This window comes from Odontesthes bonariensis, chromosome 12 (genome assembly GCF_027942865.1).
Source record: "Odontesthes bonariensis isolate fOdoBon6 chromosome 12, fOdoBon6.hap1, whole genome shotgun sequence".
NCBI lineage: Eukaryota > Metazoa > Chordata > Actinopteri > Atheriniformes > Atherinopsidae > Odontesthes > Odontesthes bonariensis.
In genome coordinates, this window is record NC_134517.1 from 26,071,942 (window position 1) to 26,087,475 (window position 15,534).

General features: G+C 40.3%; 2 protein-coding genes across 2 annotated transcripts; one reads left to right on the forward strand and one right to left on the reverse strand.

Annotated features, from left to right (window-relative positions):
- Positions 1-209: 209 nt before the first annotated feature.
- LOC142396793 (uncharacterized) lies at positions 210-9,646 on the reverse strand. The gene is made up of 11 exons (XM_075479889.1): positions 8,047-9,646; positions 6,799-7,038; positions 6,530-6,647; positions 4,763-4,915; positions 4,445-4,639; positions 2,431-2,504; positions 2,032-2,229; positions 1,672-1,809; positions 1,478-1,567; positions 1,169-1,312; positions 210-1,054 (listed from the first exon to the last, which is right to left on the reverse strand). Exons 2-11 carry the CDS (start codon positions 7,036-7,038, stop codon positions 926-928), a joined length of 1,479 nt encoding a protein of 492 aa, XP_075336004.1. The 5' UTR covers positions 8,047-9,646; the 3' UTR covers positions 210-925.
- Positions 8,977-12,634, forward strand: c12h3orf38 (chromosome 12 C3orf38 homolog). The gene is made up of 4 exons (XM_075479890.1): positions 8,977-9,148; positions 9,471-9,646; positions 10,778-10,986; positions 11,090-12,634. Exons 1-4 carry the CDS (start codon positions 9,022-9,024, stop codon positions 11,448-11,450), a joined length of 873 nt encoding a protein of 290 aa, XP_075336005.1. The 5' UTR covers positions 8,977-9,021; the 3' UTR covers positions 11,451-12,634.
- The last annotated feature ends 2,900 nt before the right edge of the window (positions 12,635-15,534 follow it).

A 15,534-nucleotide genomic window follows, 5' to 3' on the forward strand; every position in this document is an offset into this window, starting at 1 on the left:
TATGTCCCGATGGTATTCAAAGCTGGCGATAACCATGCAAAGTGTCAGAGTGCATTCCAAATATTGTGACTGTGCCAAAAACACAGCAGTAGCACTTTCCCAATTTGTAATGGAAGACCTGGATCAGGAAAAAAAAAAGAAATAAAATAAAGGTTGAGCATGCAGGCATACAAGAGAGAACAGAATCACCTGACCTGGCACCTGATAGGTGCCTCATCATAGGCCTATCAGTTATAGCAGCAGTGTCGAAACAAATTTTACAAAGAAAGACAGCTTACTACCAGTTATCTGCACGCACACCTGGATCATTAGCTGTGCAGAGAAGGAAGAGTTTAGAAATGTTTTCTACAAAAGTGCTCCGGAGCCACACGCAACGTTGTATCTACATTAATATCCATTTCACGTTGGATGCAAGACGTATTTTCAATTTTCATTAGGTGTTCAAATCAAAAAGGCCATCCCTTTCTTTTCCACAGAAAGCCGGATTAAGCCTTTGACATCTGCTGGCTGAAAACGTTGCTGAAATGAGGGACAGTATTTGTGGAAAATCTTCAGTCTGCTACACATGAACGATTATTGATATGGCTTGTCGAAGCAGCGTCTGTGTTAATTAAATGTGCCGCAGGAAAAACCCGACCGGCGTTGATCTGGGCCGAGAGCATTAGTAGTCTACTACTCCTGAGCTGCAGACAGGGAAACGCAAAGCCCGCAAAGTCACAAAGTAATAACTTAGTGTGTTGTTTAAGCTGTCTATCAAGCTGCAGGAGTACAAACTGCTTTGTGTGCAAATTGATCTGTTATTATTACTATCACGCCTTACAACGTGATGTACAGTTCATGCGTAGGACATCCAATATGGGGTGCAGGAGCTTTCCTTAAAACCTTGGTGTAGAAAGTGGACAGATGCAGAGAACAGTGAGCATGCTCAGTGGGAGCTGTTCGAGCCCCAGTCGTAAGGGAGGAAGCTGACTTTGGTCTTCCCAGCAGAAAGGACACCCTGCAGGCTTGTCTTCTTTGGGGAGTCACTCATGTGATCCAGCACCCATTTCAGCAGCTATAAAACAAAGTCAGAAAACATCTTTTTTTTGTTTTTTTTTGCTGCCACAAGTGAAAAAAAACTGAATCAGATAGATTTTTATTCAATATCTGTCTGCAAATGTACAACTACCTTCTCATCAGTGCCTCCAAAGTCGGCCTTGTACCACTTGAATATCTGACTGAGTCGCACTTCTCTCTTCCCAGAATCAACCACACAGGCATCGTCGTTCTCCAGGAAGGCTTCAGCTGCTGTGCGCAGCTGGCTGTCGATATCCTGAAGGAGTTCACTTAATAATGATTTCTGACAAATAAAGCTGCCAGTATTACCTTATTTGTTGTACAATGCATGTCAATCTAGATAACAGCTTGATATGTTCCCTGTGCGTATGAGTAATTACACAATACAAATAAGACAACACAAGAACTGATGGGTACTCACCTGTGGGGTGTATGTTTTGATAGGTGGGCAGCCCTTTGCACCACAGTTCAAGGCAAAGTGAATGAGGGGCTCAGCATCTGGAAGCGCCATCTTGTGGACAGAAAAAGATTAAGGACGACATTTAGTTCCTCTGAAGAACCCCGTCACTGAGTGAGTGAAATGGTCAGGTGCGACTGAGCGGCACGTCTGAACACCTGAAGCCGTGGGTCCGTTTGGGAGAAGGGCCTTCGTAGCTGTGCCACACCCTTTCTGTTCCCTCTGAGGATGCCGTTCTCAATGTCCTGTAATGTGAAAACTTCTCCTCCAATTAGGTAGCTCACGTAATTGAAGAACTGCAACATGAAACAGAAACAAATCATTTTGATTTCATGTAATCCATCCATGTCGTTTAGCATCAGGTGTGAAAATGCTTTTTAAAAAAAATTAAACATCATGTGGGTTTGTGGATTGTAAATTAGCACACACAAACATTTTTTGGATGCCCAGCAACTACATAGTGTTACTGCGATCTGTTAGGGAGTGTAGCATATCAAAGTGTAGCTGTGTTGTCCTACTCTGTATCTCTGCCACATGTTGGTGGGGGCCCCCATGCGTAGGTACCCGTGGATGACTAAGGCATTGTAGATGTTGATGAAGAAGGCCAGCTTCTCCTCCCGGCTCAGCGACATCAGCTCTACCCTCTGCAGTTGAATAGCTAGCTCACAGTATCGCTCAAACGCAGGGTTTGCAGACATGCCTTTGTAGTCCACATACTGCGGGAGCAAGGACAACATGCAGAGTACACTCTACTTATTTTTCTCCTTACACACACAAAGGAAGTAACGACAGATTCAAAAAGTCCTCTTTGAAGTTATGAAAGGCTATGAAATGCACAAGCTAAACAGGTGTGTGCTGAATTTACAGAACAGCCACAGGCGCAGACAAAAACCCACAGTGAACCGGGAGGACATTACCTTGCCATCAGCCGACAGATGCTCCGAGAACAAATTCAGAATCATCTCTCGTAGAAGCAAAGAGAGCTCAGCGGCTGATAGAGAGACAGAGAGAGACATGGTTAATGTCACCAACTGTCTACTGAGACAAACCAAGCCAGCACCTTAAAAGGTCTGAAAGGTCAGAACATGAATATGTTAGCATAGCCCAAAACTGAATCCCTCACTAATACTACTAATAAAGGAAGGAAAGGACTGTAGGCTACCGTTGGCCTGAACCTATGTAACAAGGGTTCATTTGGCTTGTGTATAATTCCACAAAATTATTGTTTTTATGACATTTATAAGACTAGTCAGGTGGAACTTTTGTTTTCTTTTTCGGTTTCTGTACATTATTTTATGGGGGAGCAACATCTGTGACAAAAGACACGGTCCCGCCTAAACTCTTCCTCTTTTTTTCTGATGTTCGGTGAGGAAAGGTGAGCTCCCATTTTGTCACTTATATTTGTCATTTTATTTTGTCCATGTTGCTACATGTTTTACTTATTTGTGCTAATGTTTGCGTCATTGTAGTCGTTGCTCTTTTTTTCTGATGTTCGGTGAGGAAAGGTTGGAAAATAAAAAGACCTTCGGAAGAGCAGCGGTGTGGTCTCCCTTCGTTCTAACCTTAACACAACGCAGAGGTTTCATACCGGTTACACCTATACAGTCCAAGTTGCAAGCAAACACCAAAAAATAAACATATATCAATTAATCATAATGCTGTCATAGATAAGTGACAACTTCCCAACCCCCCTTTTTTTTTTTTTTGCTTCAATACAACATCAGAGCAGGTCACTGCCATCGGTATGAACCTTTACCCTGAGTTGGGACAAAATCTGCAGCTACTCACTGAGCAGTGTAGCAAAACAGGTTAAGTACATCCTTGAAGTAGCCGAGGAAAAGTAAGCCCATGGAAACAGCCTCCATAAAGCAATCTGAATCAGGCTACCTTTGTCGTAGCACAAATCAGATCATGATAAGAAAACGCGAGGGAGAATTGCTGATCACTGCGAGAAGAAAATGACAACGAACAGGACGAACGTGAACCTTGTGCTGATGCTCATTTTGTTGTTGTGAGGCTAAGAATGGCGTTAATCTGCTTGAAAGTTGTGTCCAACACTCAGCTACAAACACAGCATTGCAAAGCCAGGCAATATCGTTCACCACCACACACATAGAATAAGGAAAAGAAATTTTAAAAAAAGTCAGAAATTGTGAAACGACACCAAAGCTGCAGCAAAGCAGAACAAGGTTTTGAAACAGGGGTTCAAAGATATAACCCTTTAAACTCTGAACTAACCACTAGCTTATATTTTGTGCCAATATGACATGTATTTGCATTAGGGGATCAGAACAAAGTAAGAAAACTAAGAAAACTCATTGAAGTGATCTATAACTCCTGATACATTTCATATCACAGGGCTTTTACCTAATTTGTAATATTTGTCTTGCAAAAATACTGAAATATCATGCAAACTGTTTCATGGTTGACGCCTTAAAGACCTAAAGCGCCAGTTATTCACTTTTTCTGGACCTTTCCTCTGGGTGTTTATCTGCTGATGGACTCAAAAATAAAGGCCATCAATTACAATAAAAAAAACTCTGCAAAAAAAAGGTAGTAAGTGAACCTTGAGTTATTTGTCCATCTTTCGGAAATGCTCCAGGAATCTTTAAGGTCAAGAGTAAACTTTGCCCCGCTGCGTCAAAGCTTTCATATGAAAAGGCAGAGGTCACAGACGGAGTGACAACATTTTATTTTTACCCCCGAAAGGCCAAATCAAGCTATGAGGTATACCATCAACCCCTACTTCAGCCTCTTACATTCCAAACTTCTATGACACCATACACAGACCAAAAGGAACCCAAAAGGACCATAAACCAAGCCAGAAGCCGAGAAAGAGCAGGAGTTAGAGTTCTGAAGGACGTTGCTCAGCGTGAACCTGGAAACTGACGAGTGTGTGTGTGCTCTGAGTCTGTTCCACTCCTGACCTACCCTGTATGGGCCGGCAGGCTGCAGTCTGTCCTGAGTTGAGGGATGAATGAGGGTCGTCCTCCAGTAGCCTGAACAGTGAGTCCGTGGTGTCTTTCCCCTCGTCAAAACCGCCATCCTTCTGCCCACAGTCTTGCACACTGACCATGTACTTCTTCTGCAACAATGCCTTGCTTGTATTACAGGCCTCAGCCCTGGCTAGCACACACATGGCCACAGTCAAGCGCTGACAGAGCTGGATCGGACTGCGTGTTACATGGACTTAAGATAGTCCAGTGAGTTTTCACGATTCAAACAAGAAGGCGTCACAGCCCTACTTACCCATGCCCTTCTCTTTTTGCAGCCAGTCAACCAGCTGACCGCCCGAGAAGCTCTTTTTGTATAAAGTGAGCCCCCTCCTATGACTGCCAATCACACCGCCATGCTTGAGGTCCTCTACCAGATCTGCCAACTCATCTCTCTCACACTTAAACTCTGCGTGGGCAGGAGTCATTCCAAGTCATGAACAAACACACAGAAATATAAATGTTCAACCAACATATAGGAAACACTATGGGCTACCAGGCAGTCTATCAAATGAACTGACACGGCGTGCTGCTGAGAAAGGCGTAGCCCAAACTGCCTTCCATGCCTTTAATCCTTCTTCTTTTCTGTCAAATTTTTCCTCAAAATCCTTTTGAAAGTACTGAGATGAACAACATAGGATGTGCTATTCAGAAAACGGTGTATGGACACTTTAAGATTCTATGTGCCTCTTGTTAGTCTTGAGCACTGGACTAAAACACAAGTTTATCATAAGAAATTCAGCACCACACAGGTAAGAAAAAAAACAAAACATCTCCCACTGTTAAAGAAATGATTTGTTTACCCAAAAACAGAAATGTGATCTGAAATTGACAGTTAACAGGCATATCTGTGGAGAATATTAAGGAATCAAACATTTCCATCTGAATGTATGATTATAGTGGAACAGTGTGTTGCCACCGATTTCCCAAATAGATTTTCTGATTCACCAAGGCCGGTTTTGACTCTATTTAATACTGATGTGATGCTACATGTTTCTGTTAAAACACCAATATTGGATGGATATGAAACAGTAGACCCAAACGACTTGCACTGCTACACAGTGATGATGCGATAATGATGACACAGCTGCACATATTCACCGGAAGGGGAATCCATTGAGACTTTCCAGTCAATCTTAGCTTTTTCACATTCGTGTACCTCAATCTAAAATAAAAAACGTTTATGCCCTAACAACTTTGAATATTTGTTCTCCAAAACATTCAAATTAAGCCACAAGGCAGTATAATATGGGCTTTTACACAAATAAGATCCAGTTGCAGCATCATACGTCATACTGCAGAGAAGACGAGGACCGATGAAACAAAAGCCAAAACTTTACAATACATCTATAACCCAGCTTGCTGCTTGGATAACAGTGTGAAAATAATATTTTTCCATGAACATCTTTGCATGTGCCCTGGTGAAAAGACTGTTTACACAGTAGAGTGCTTGGTAATCACAGATAATGAGGTCCTGTGGGGCAGCCTGGTGCTGCTGGGCTCATCAACTTCCTGTATCTACTGTCTGTGCTAGCCTTCGCAACAGGAGATAAGTGTGCACTCATGCACACACACACACACACACACACACACAAACTTTTACTGTTATCTAAACATTCCAACGTGTCCACATCAGCCAGCACTATTTCATAACCCCTCATAGTTATTGGCTGATCCTCAAACAAAGATGACTCTGCAAAAGAAGCCCTGTTGACATTGTTGGCCTCTTCTTTCCATGCTAGAAAAAACCTGTTTTAGGCACAGTTACTCTTAAAGTCCTTACTTTAAGGATGCATTCCCTCAATCAGGTCCATTTCACAACCTGTTCCAGAGGAAGTCGAACAAGTCTGACACAGACGTTGTTTCAAAAATATTTCTTCAACTTTGAAAATGAAAAAAAAATAAATAAATAATCGATACATGGTTATTTCAACACACTACCAAGTGTGGATTCAAGACAAAGAAACTTGTTCTTGTTGAATTGCATCAGTTAAGCAGAAGTTATTATTGCTAAGTAGCTCACCTCCATCATTATCCCGAGCTCCATCCTGTGATGAATTACTCTCTGGTAATGGTGGAGCATCTGCTGGAAGAGGCTCCTCTTTGACCAGAGTCACCAGCCTCTGAAGCTCGTCAGGAGCCTGAGATTGTAAAACTCATCAGCAAGTTGTGCAATTTGGACTTTTTGTGGTTTATTTAAATAAAAATAAAAATATATATATATATATATATATATATATAATCAAAGTAGATTTTGTGCCTAGATAAGAGTTTGTCCTCCTTCCTTCTCACCAGTTTCTGCAGGTCATCGTTACCCCCAATATGGACGTTGTTAAAGAAGATCTGAGGTACTGTGCTGCGCCCTGTCAGCTCCTTCAATTTCGCCCTCAGCTCTGAATGGCTGCCCATGTCCACATCACACACCGGTAGTCCCAACTGCCTGAGAGTGGCCTTAGCCTGCACACAGTGTGGGCAGCCTTGGATGGAATATACCGTTACCCGGCCAACAGGACTGGTATTAAACTCTTCCATCTGCAGCAGTAATAAAGAGAGATGCAGTCTGAGAAAGTTATACAAATAAATAACAGGTCAATCTCATGATTAATTTTTTTCTGCTCTTGGCTACTGAGCTAGCAATGATACCACAGTAGGCGTCTCATCCAACATGCAGTAAGTCACCTTCAAAACACAGTGAGATAAGATTTTGATCATGAATCCAGTCTTTAGCTGGTGCCTTTTTCTTAGCTGGATAAAGTGAATTTATGTTCATTTTATCTTCATAGCAGTTCACCACTTTGATTTCTTGGTTTACTGAGTTTAAAGTTACTGCTTCAGTCGAAGCAAGTCTTTGGTTTCCTTCATACTTTTTTTCTGAACATATCCTTGTGTTGAAAGCGAGCCAGTGTGACATGTTTCCTGTATTTAAAACAAGTCAGTGTGAGGTAATATCATGCAAAAAAGAACTGGCATTGGATGAAGTAAGACATAGTTCCTCATTCATTCAAGCACAGCCTAAGCTGGTCTGTCAATGTTACATCAAATACCAGTTAAACGCGGGTCAAAGTCCAAAGTTTTGCCTTCAGATACTACAAATTAGGAAAATTGAATCAGTATACCCAACAAATCATTCAATGTGAAAAACACGTCAAGTAAGTGCTATTGTCTACTTGAGTTTATGTGACCAATTTAACCTAATATAATATAATATAATATAATATAATATAATAATATATCAATAATAAACGCTCTGATTTTAATGCAACACGTCTTACGGCAAACCGTAAATAAGGAAGTATTAAAATCAACGAAAAAAGTGGAAAAAAATCAAATCAATGCCAGGTATTTTTATATCACTTTTTATACGAAATAAGTGCTTTTCATCTACCGTCAACAAAATTAACTAAAGTGATCCCATTAGAATATTTCGTTGACATGACAGTTGCATTTGTCGTATTCATTTAGAGATGGCCACAGCGATAACTAGCTGAGCGACATAATGAGAAACTGAGGATATATCAACAATCGAAGACAATACCTTACCCTTTGGAGTTCGTCTCACTCCTTTCAACGGGTATACGATATGTAACAGCAGAACTGATCCTTTTAGACCCTTTGTTTAAAACGTGAGAATTAAGAAGTCGGTGTAACGCAAGCTAGGACTTTGTAGTGCAGGTAAACAGTCCTGCTGACGCCACTGCGCAGGCTAGCTCACATTAGCTGCCAGCCAGAGCAGCTAGCCAGCCAGCGTCTGATGATGCCTTCGACCAATGAATGTCCAATGCCCATGTTGAAGATAAATACCACCGTTATCATTAAAAAACTTACAATTTTCCTGAAATTATATAAGCAGACAGCACGAATTTATCCCAAAAGACTAGACTTATCTTTTTACTGTAACATTTGCCTTGCTGCACAATGCCACACAATGGCACGTATTTACTATTTCCATGATTGCTTTGCTTTCATTAAAAAAAACGGATGTAGACAATAGCCGAGCGAGCTTAAAGTATTGAACATTTTGGATTTTGATTTATTACATTTGCTATTTTTTTTTACTAAAAACATTTCTATGTTAAACAGTGTTACACAACAGTTTTCAGTTGTTTAACTTTGTAATTTATGAGAAAAAGTTACTTGAAAGTGGTAGTTTTCGACAGAACAAGAAGAAGAGACAAGACAACTTAAAGGAAACACTTGGAGGTAAAGATAAGGTAAGAGATAAGCGTATGGTTACTGATGAGAGCCGGTGATTTCTACACCCCTAAAACTCACTCTAATAATTTTTAGTTCAATCAGTGAGGTTGATCACAAAAAGTCTTCTTCAATGAATATTGAATATTGGTAGCAACAACAGCAAAGTTAATTTGGATAATTCGGATAAATGTTCAATGTTCGGCATTAAAACCATGGCAACCACTGCTTTGAGGGCACCCGTTACGCGCTGGCATTTGTTTCCGTACGGACGTATTTTCAGTAGGACACAAACGGAAGAAGTAATTTGAATAGTTTGCAAACATGTCAGGACTATTAGAAACGGAGCGTGTTGGATTTAAAAAGATATTGAGTTCAATGACAACAGCTGATTTGATGTCACTTAGTGACACGGTCACAAATAAGTTGATAGTGGTGGAAAACATTTCAGGTAAGATTTCAGTTTATATCAGACAGCAAGGAGTGAGTAAGCTAAACATGGTGCCAACATCACGCTGTTGTGCTAAAAAAGTAAGTGCCAGCCAGGAAGTTTTTGTACGACCGCACCCTCTGTGAATGTTCTCATTAAAAGAGCTACGACATTTCTGGCATACCCCCAAAAAAGGCGAAAAATAATTGTACGTACTTTGGTAGTAGCGAACACCAAATACATTTAATTTATGTCATTAATACTCATCTGCAAGGTTATCGTGTGTTCCGTTCCAATAATTAAAACATTCAAATTTCTCCCATTTTACATTCTCTCACTGTAGAGGCTACGGAAGCAATTCTTTCCTTCTCTAAAAATGCTGAGGAGCTCCTTAGAAGAAAAAAGGTTAGCCGTGACCTAATATTCAAGTACTTGGCCAATGAAGGGGTGGCAATGCCCCCGAATAGCGAGAAACACCAGCTGGTGAAGAGGACGCTGGAGCTCTGGTCGTCGGTGAAGGTAAGGGACTGGAAGTCACATGGTCTTACCCTGTTGCCATGGCTCAATAATGAAGAAAATGTAAATTACCAGCTTTAGTTGCATGTGTTGTTAAAATTAGTTACCATGGACCATTTCAGTGTTTTTATAAAAATTCAGCAATTTTTACTGGAGACTTATGTTTTATGATTTTGTATAGGCTATTTGGTGTATTTGTCTTTATTTTGGATGTGAATTGAATAGTTTGTTGTTTTGTATGTTTTTTTTTTTTTGGTTTTTTTTTCCTTTTATTCTTCTTTTGCATATGATGAAGACCCTGTTTATAAACCAAGTTTACCAGTAGACCAGGGGTCTTCAACGTTTTTCAGGCCAGGGACCCCCAAACTGATAGAGAGTTGGAGCAGGGACCACTATTTATATGGCATACAATTGTGTTTCATATTTAACCGGGCCTAGTGCCGTGTATAAACATAGCTACTCTGTTATTGTACATTCAATACTAAGCTATTCAAATAATACACAGGTTAATATATTCATGTTTTTATTTTAAACATGTGCAAGGTACAGTGTGGCCGTGCCACTGCCATTTATAAACAAACATGTTGCATACAACACTGAGTTATTCAAATAATCCACAGATTTTAACTTTAAACATGCATGTAGATGGGACAATGAATCCTCAAACCATCTGTGGATGGCACACGTTTGCACACAATTTGTGAAAAAAAAAAAAAAAAATTAAAAGTCGTCTAATCAACCAAAGATTTCGCGACCCCCCTGCGGTACCTCCGCGGACCCCCTTGGGGTCGTGGACCCCCTGTTGAAGACCTCTGCAGTAGACAATAAAGTAGACCCAGTAGACTGAACTGAACGGAACTAGAAAAGTTAAAGGACAGCTCGAAGGCTGTTTGCAACCATATAAGGACCGAGGTATATGCAAATGGTATCACTTATTATCTGTTAAAAGGAAGTGCAGCACTTGATGCAATGAGGAAAGGTATCTGTGTTTTAGAGGTGGGCTGACCATGTTGTTTGCCTACAGAAAAGAAAGTGTGTGTGTGTGTGTGCGTGTGTATATATGTATATATGTACGGTATATCAGTCATGTATTTCTTGAACGTGGCCCTTCAATACTTCTTTCCCTCCTCTAAGGCGGATGGGACCAGGCTGCGACAGCCCACAGCATCTGATTCCAAGGATATGAAAGCTGAGGTGGGTTTTGATCCACTGGTTCTGGGCCAGCAGTTCTGCCAGTGGTTCTTCCAGCTCTTGAACAGTCAGAACCCTTCACTGAGCCAGCAGCCTCTAGATTGGGGACCACAACATTTCTGGCCAGATGTGAGACTACGCCTCATATCTAGGTAAAAACACTTGTATAATGAGAGGAAAATATAATGCTCCGTTTTTCTTTCAGCAGACTTTATTGATGAGAAGATAAACTATGATTTCTTGTGTCTTTCTCAGAGTTGCCTTTGAACAGATAGATGAGCTTCTGGGTGCTGAACTGGTCAGCAAACGTCTCTTGGCACTGACTAATGGAGAGCACCTACTGCTCAGCCCCAACCTGGAGCCTCATGGCCTTAAGGCCCTGGCCTCCCCCCACGGCTTGGTTCTGATAGGTGTGGCTGGGACTATCCACAGAGATGCAGCCTGTCTTGGCGTCTTTGAGCAAATTTTTGGCCTTATCCGCTCACCGCTGGATAACAGCTGGAAGATAAAGTTTGTCAACTTAAAGATCAGAGGACAGGATGCTGTGTGTGGGGTGGAATTGGCAGCACCTGCTCTGAGCTACACCTCCAGTGAACTACAGCGTCTTTGTAACTGATGTTGACAAAATAGAGACTGTTTTCCCTTAATTTATTTTCCCAGGGATGGTTTTACTGATTGCTCACTTTTACTCTTCTCTTATCTAAACTGCCTAAACACATTACAGAGACCATTGAGGCTAGATATTGAATGTCGCAACTTTACAGGCACAAATCCATTTTCTGCTTTACTATCTGTTAAGTGGTCAGTGGACACTTGCATTTAATTTAATTATCGCATTATTAATGCAACTTGAATGCTTTCCTCTTTTCAGCTTTTCAGAAAATGACTTTTCGGTTGCTTCTCGTCATGGAAACCTTTTAGTAATGACTGAATATACTGTATGATGCTGCTGCAAAGTATGCTGTCCTTTCGCACCTTTTGCCTTATGCAATATAGAATAGAGATGAGCCATAAATAGGCTTTTGTAAATATGTAATTTAGAAAGATTTAAGGGTTGTACATTTCTACTGTAATTCTAATTGTGTATTGCACATTGGAAAAACAAAAAGTGTCTTCATATGACAATATAAATTCAAATTAAATAGATTGATAATGTAATGAATGTTTCATGTGCTGCTGCCAGTTTCCCATAATGCTTACTAGTTTGTTATTGGTATTCTTACCACCAAGCAAACAAAGTAAGTGCACCAGTGCGGATATCTGTGGTTGGTATGCTACATATGCTACCTTTTTGGCTTTAAGTCATTCTTAGAGACATCAGTTAAGAACCTCTTAAAACATCAGTTTTGAATAACTCTTCTTGACTAGAGACTCTATAACTGGAGTTGACTGTTTCACTGTCATCATTACTATGTTATGCATACTGCTAAATCAACTGCAGTGCTTCCATTAACCTGAGATTTGGAGTTAGGAATGCTTGAACTACTTGGGAGTATCGAAGTGGCGCTTCCTTTATTATCTCCTTTAGCATAAGGAGCGCTGGAGTGTTATTTATGAAAGGAGAGGAAATAATACCCATTTGGGCAAAATATCCGAGACAAGTTTTGTCTTTCTTTGGATATGTTGCAAATTCCTGCTACCAGTATTTGATCATTTTTTACAAAAGAACACGGAAGGTCATTTTTTTTGACGGTTCGACCCTTTGCATTTTTTCTTTTTCAAACTTCCCCTTCAGGTGCTCAAAAACAGTAAGTTTCCATAATTTGGAACTCAGGCACTTTCATTTGTTCTTTTTGGAGTTATGTACCGGGTAACAGCAATCTTTGAGGAATGTGGCCGACAAAACTGCGTGTGGGGACAAGGTAGTGTCTTGTCTTTGAGTCTTGTGTCTTGAGTTAGCAGAGCTTCTATGATTACTTCATACAGTCAGTGAATAAAGCAACACTTTGAGCATTCATCGCGGATTCCCATACGAGAACACTCTGCCATGCTTCCAAATGGGAGCCATGCGCATCCACAACTTCTGCTAATTCAGCTGAACTTCTCCCATGTGGTGACATCTTATTTGAACTGTCTTTTAAAGTTTCGACATGCTGGTCACTTTTTAGTTCCTCTTTAATCTCGACTTGCTAATGTTGTAGTACTCCTCTTTAGTGCAGTGAATGTTTCTTCTTGTGGTAACATAGTAAGCATCTGGGAGGTCTGAGATTACAAGTTAAGTAATGAGGGGTAAATTAATAACTTTTGTGTTTGATGGATCATGAAAGACATCTGCTAGTCAATTAAACTTAACAGACATCACCACAGCATTCTAATGGGCCATATATTAATTTAGCAAAGTAGCCACTTCATCAATATAGAAAACGATAAGTTATGAACCCCCCTCCAAGTAGAAGGGCACTGAATAAATCGTTGGAAAAATAAAGTGACAGGAAATAAAAATTTATCCTCTTATTCCTATTGGTTATCTGTGATTGCTGCCTCACAGCATAACCTTTTTTATATTCTGATATAACCATGCAGCTGTGGAAAAAAAAAAAAAAAATCACAGACTGTGGTTTTTAAGTGTATGATTGTTTTTGTTTGGCGTTCTCTGTATTCTGGGCGCTGTATAATCTGGCACAAAATTTGCATGATGAATGTTATTTTGCCCAAACTGAAACATAAAAAGGACCATTTTGAATTCCTCTCCATTGTCATACAGCTTCCAGATGTTGCCCCATGTTTTTTCTTTGTCTTTTGTTTGTCTGTTTGATTTTTATGAGGCCCAGTATGTGTGCAATGAAATCATGCATCTTAATCAGTCAGATGACCAATTTATGTTGTGCCATCTCTGTTTTTGGCTTTTAGTCTCCGAGGCCAAAATTGATATATTAAGATATTTAGCATTAACAGGGTGGATGGTATAGAATGACAGATTTCACTTTTTGGTCAGACACGTAACTTAAAGATACACATTCACCAGCTGTGGTTGGAAAGACGAGCTCTGATGTATCAGACATGGCTTTCTTTATGGGCCACAGTGCCATGTGACATGAATATTTATGATGAAGCCTGACTCCAGACAGCTAAAAGTCTTAATCTTGAAGTAGGAAATATATGTCATGTCTCTCCTTCTCCCAACGTGCCTGTTTACAATAATGGGCGTTTAGACTCATCTGCTCTATAGGACAAATATATCGAAGAGCAGGGTGAGGGCCTGGTAATAAATTCACCCTTGCCATCTCAGTAGTCCGTACAAACTGTTCCAATACCACAATGCAAATTAGTTAGGTGGGGCCGGCTGACTCGTCAGCCCACATGGTGTGATCCTGATGATATCTGGGGCAAGTAGGATGTTCAATCCTCGTCAGCATTAATACAGGCTCAGTGTACAGAGTCAAATTACAACCAATAAAGGGCTGATTGACTTAATTAGTTTTAGAAATGAAGAATTCATCCTCAGTGCGGCTTTGTCTTTCATTCCCACATATTCTCAATCCACAGTTCAGCTGCACAAAACATTTACTCTGTGCTGATGCGAGGGACCTGATTTTTCATTGTTTCTACTGAGTCATCCCAGTGAAGGGTCCGATGGGGCACGCAGTATGTCGGTATCACTCTGTGGGTTTGTGGGAAATGTTACATGTGGGAAATTATTCTTGGCAGCCTTTTTCAAAGGCCCCTGGAATAGTTAATATCTGTGTCTATATGGGTCGGAGCCGCGTGGCCCTTTGTGCTTTACAGTACCATAGTTGTGGTGAAGGGAAAACCACTGCAGCCATTGATCTCAGCCTGTTCACCTCTGAGAAAGAATAACAAGCTTCTTGCCTTCTGTCTTTATGGCACTTGGCTTCTCAGCATTTTAATAAGCGGTTTGGGCAAGGGCACAACTCTGACGCACAGGTTCAAAAATACCGCTGCTGTGGCGTCTGGTGATGGTTTTCTCTCCAGAGGGCTTTTTTCATTCTTTCTTTTTTTCCTTTCCCTTCCTCTAATAGGGAAGTGTGTTTCTCATAAAGAAACATGTGAAAAACTTAGACCAATGACTCTTTGAAATAGCTTGTGGGTGGTGAGCCATGGAGAGAGCTGCTTTAATTTTAAATCCATATTTTCCACTTAGATTTCGGCTGGTTGGTTGTTGGTGGGTCCCCAAGAAAACCCCTCATTAGTGTTGAGAGATCATTTTATTAACCATTTCATGCTGATAATCTAATGGTTTTATAGATCGATAGATTCTAAAGAGGATTCTTCTGAGATGGCTGGATCAGTAATTCTAAAACACAGACTCACCTTGATAGTGTTTTAATTCATTTAAAAAAGATGTCTCCATATATATGTATACAAATACACATATAAAAATGTCTCATCTTTTAATTTCCTCCTTAAATAATATACATTTACTTAATAATGTAATAAACTGTGACATTTAGTTGTATTTTTTGAACAGATAACATTCCTAGCTATTCTTCTAAAGTCAGATCTGAAATAACCCAAAGAGAGTATTCATATTTATGTTCATTTCTTGTCTCTAATGAGTCAATATGTCGTGACCCTTTTGACAACGTGAGGCCAGAAGAGGGCAGACATGCTACACCGAAGAGAGGGGAATCTTTGATCCCTGTCTGTGAAGAGAAAAAAAAAAAAAAAAAAACCTCTTAACACTATTAAGGAAACTCATCAGTTAATAAGAGCAAAGTGAGTGAGCTGAAGTTTGCAGG

Excerpts from the sequence above, each read along its gene's own strand:
- LOC142396793 (XM_075479889.1), bottom strand. The coding sequence starts at position 7,038 with ATGGAAGAGTTTAATACCAGTCCTGTTGGCCGGGTAACGGTATATTCC. Across the intron at positions 1,810-2,031 it reads ACATGTGGCAGAGATACAGA|TTCTTCAATTACGTGAGCTA; the intron begins GTAGGACAACAC and ends TTCATGTTGCAG. Across the intron at positions 1,055-1,168 it reads TTGGAGGCACTGATGAGAAG|CTGCTGAAATGGGTGCTGGA; the intron begins GTAGTTGTACAT and ends TTTGTTTTATAG.
- c12h3orf38 (XM_075479890.1), top strand. The coding sequence starts at position 9,022 with ATGTCAGGACTATTAGAAACGGAGCGTGTTGGATTTAAAAAGATATTG. Across the intron at positions 9,149-9,470 it reads AGTGGTGGAAAACATTTCAG|AGGCTACGGAAGCAATTCTT; the intron begins GTAAGATTTCAG and ends CTCTCACTGTAG. Across the intron at positions 10,987-11,089 it reads AGACTACGCCTCATATCTAG|AGTTGCCTTTGAACAGATAG; the intron begins GTAAAAACACTT and ends TGTCTTTCTCAG.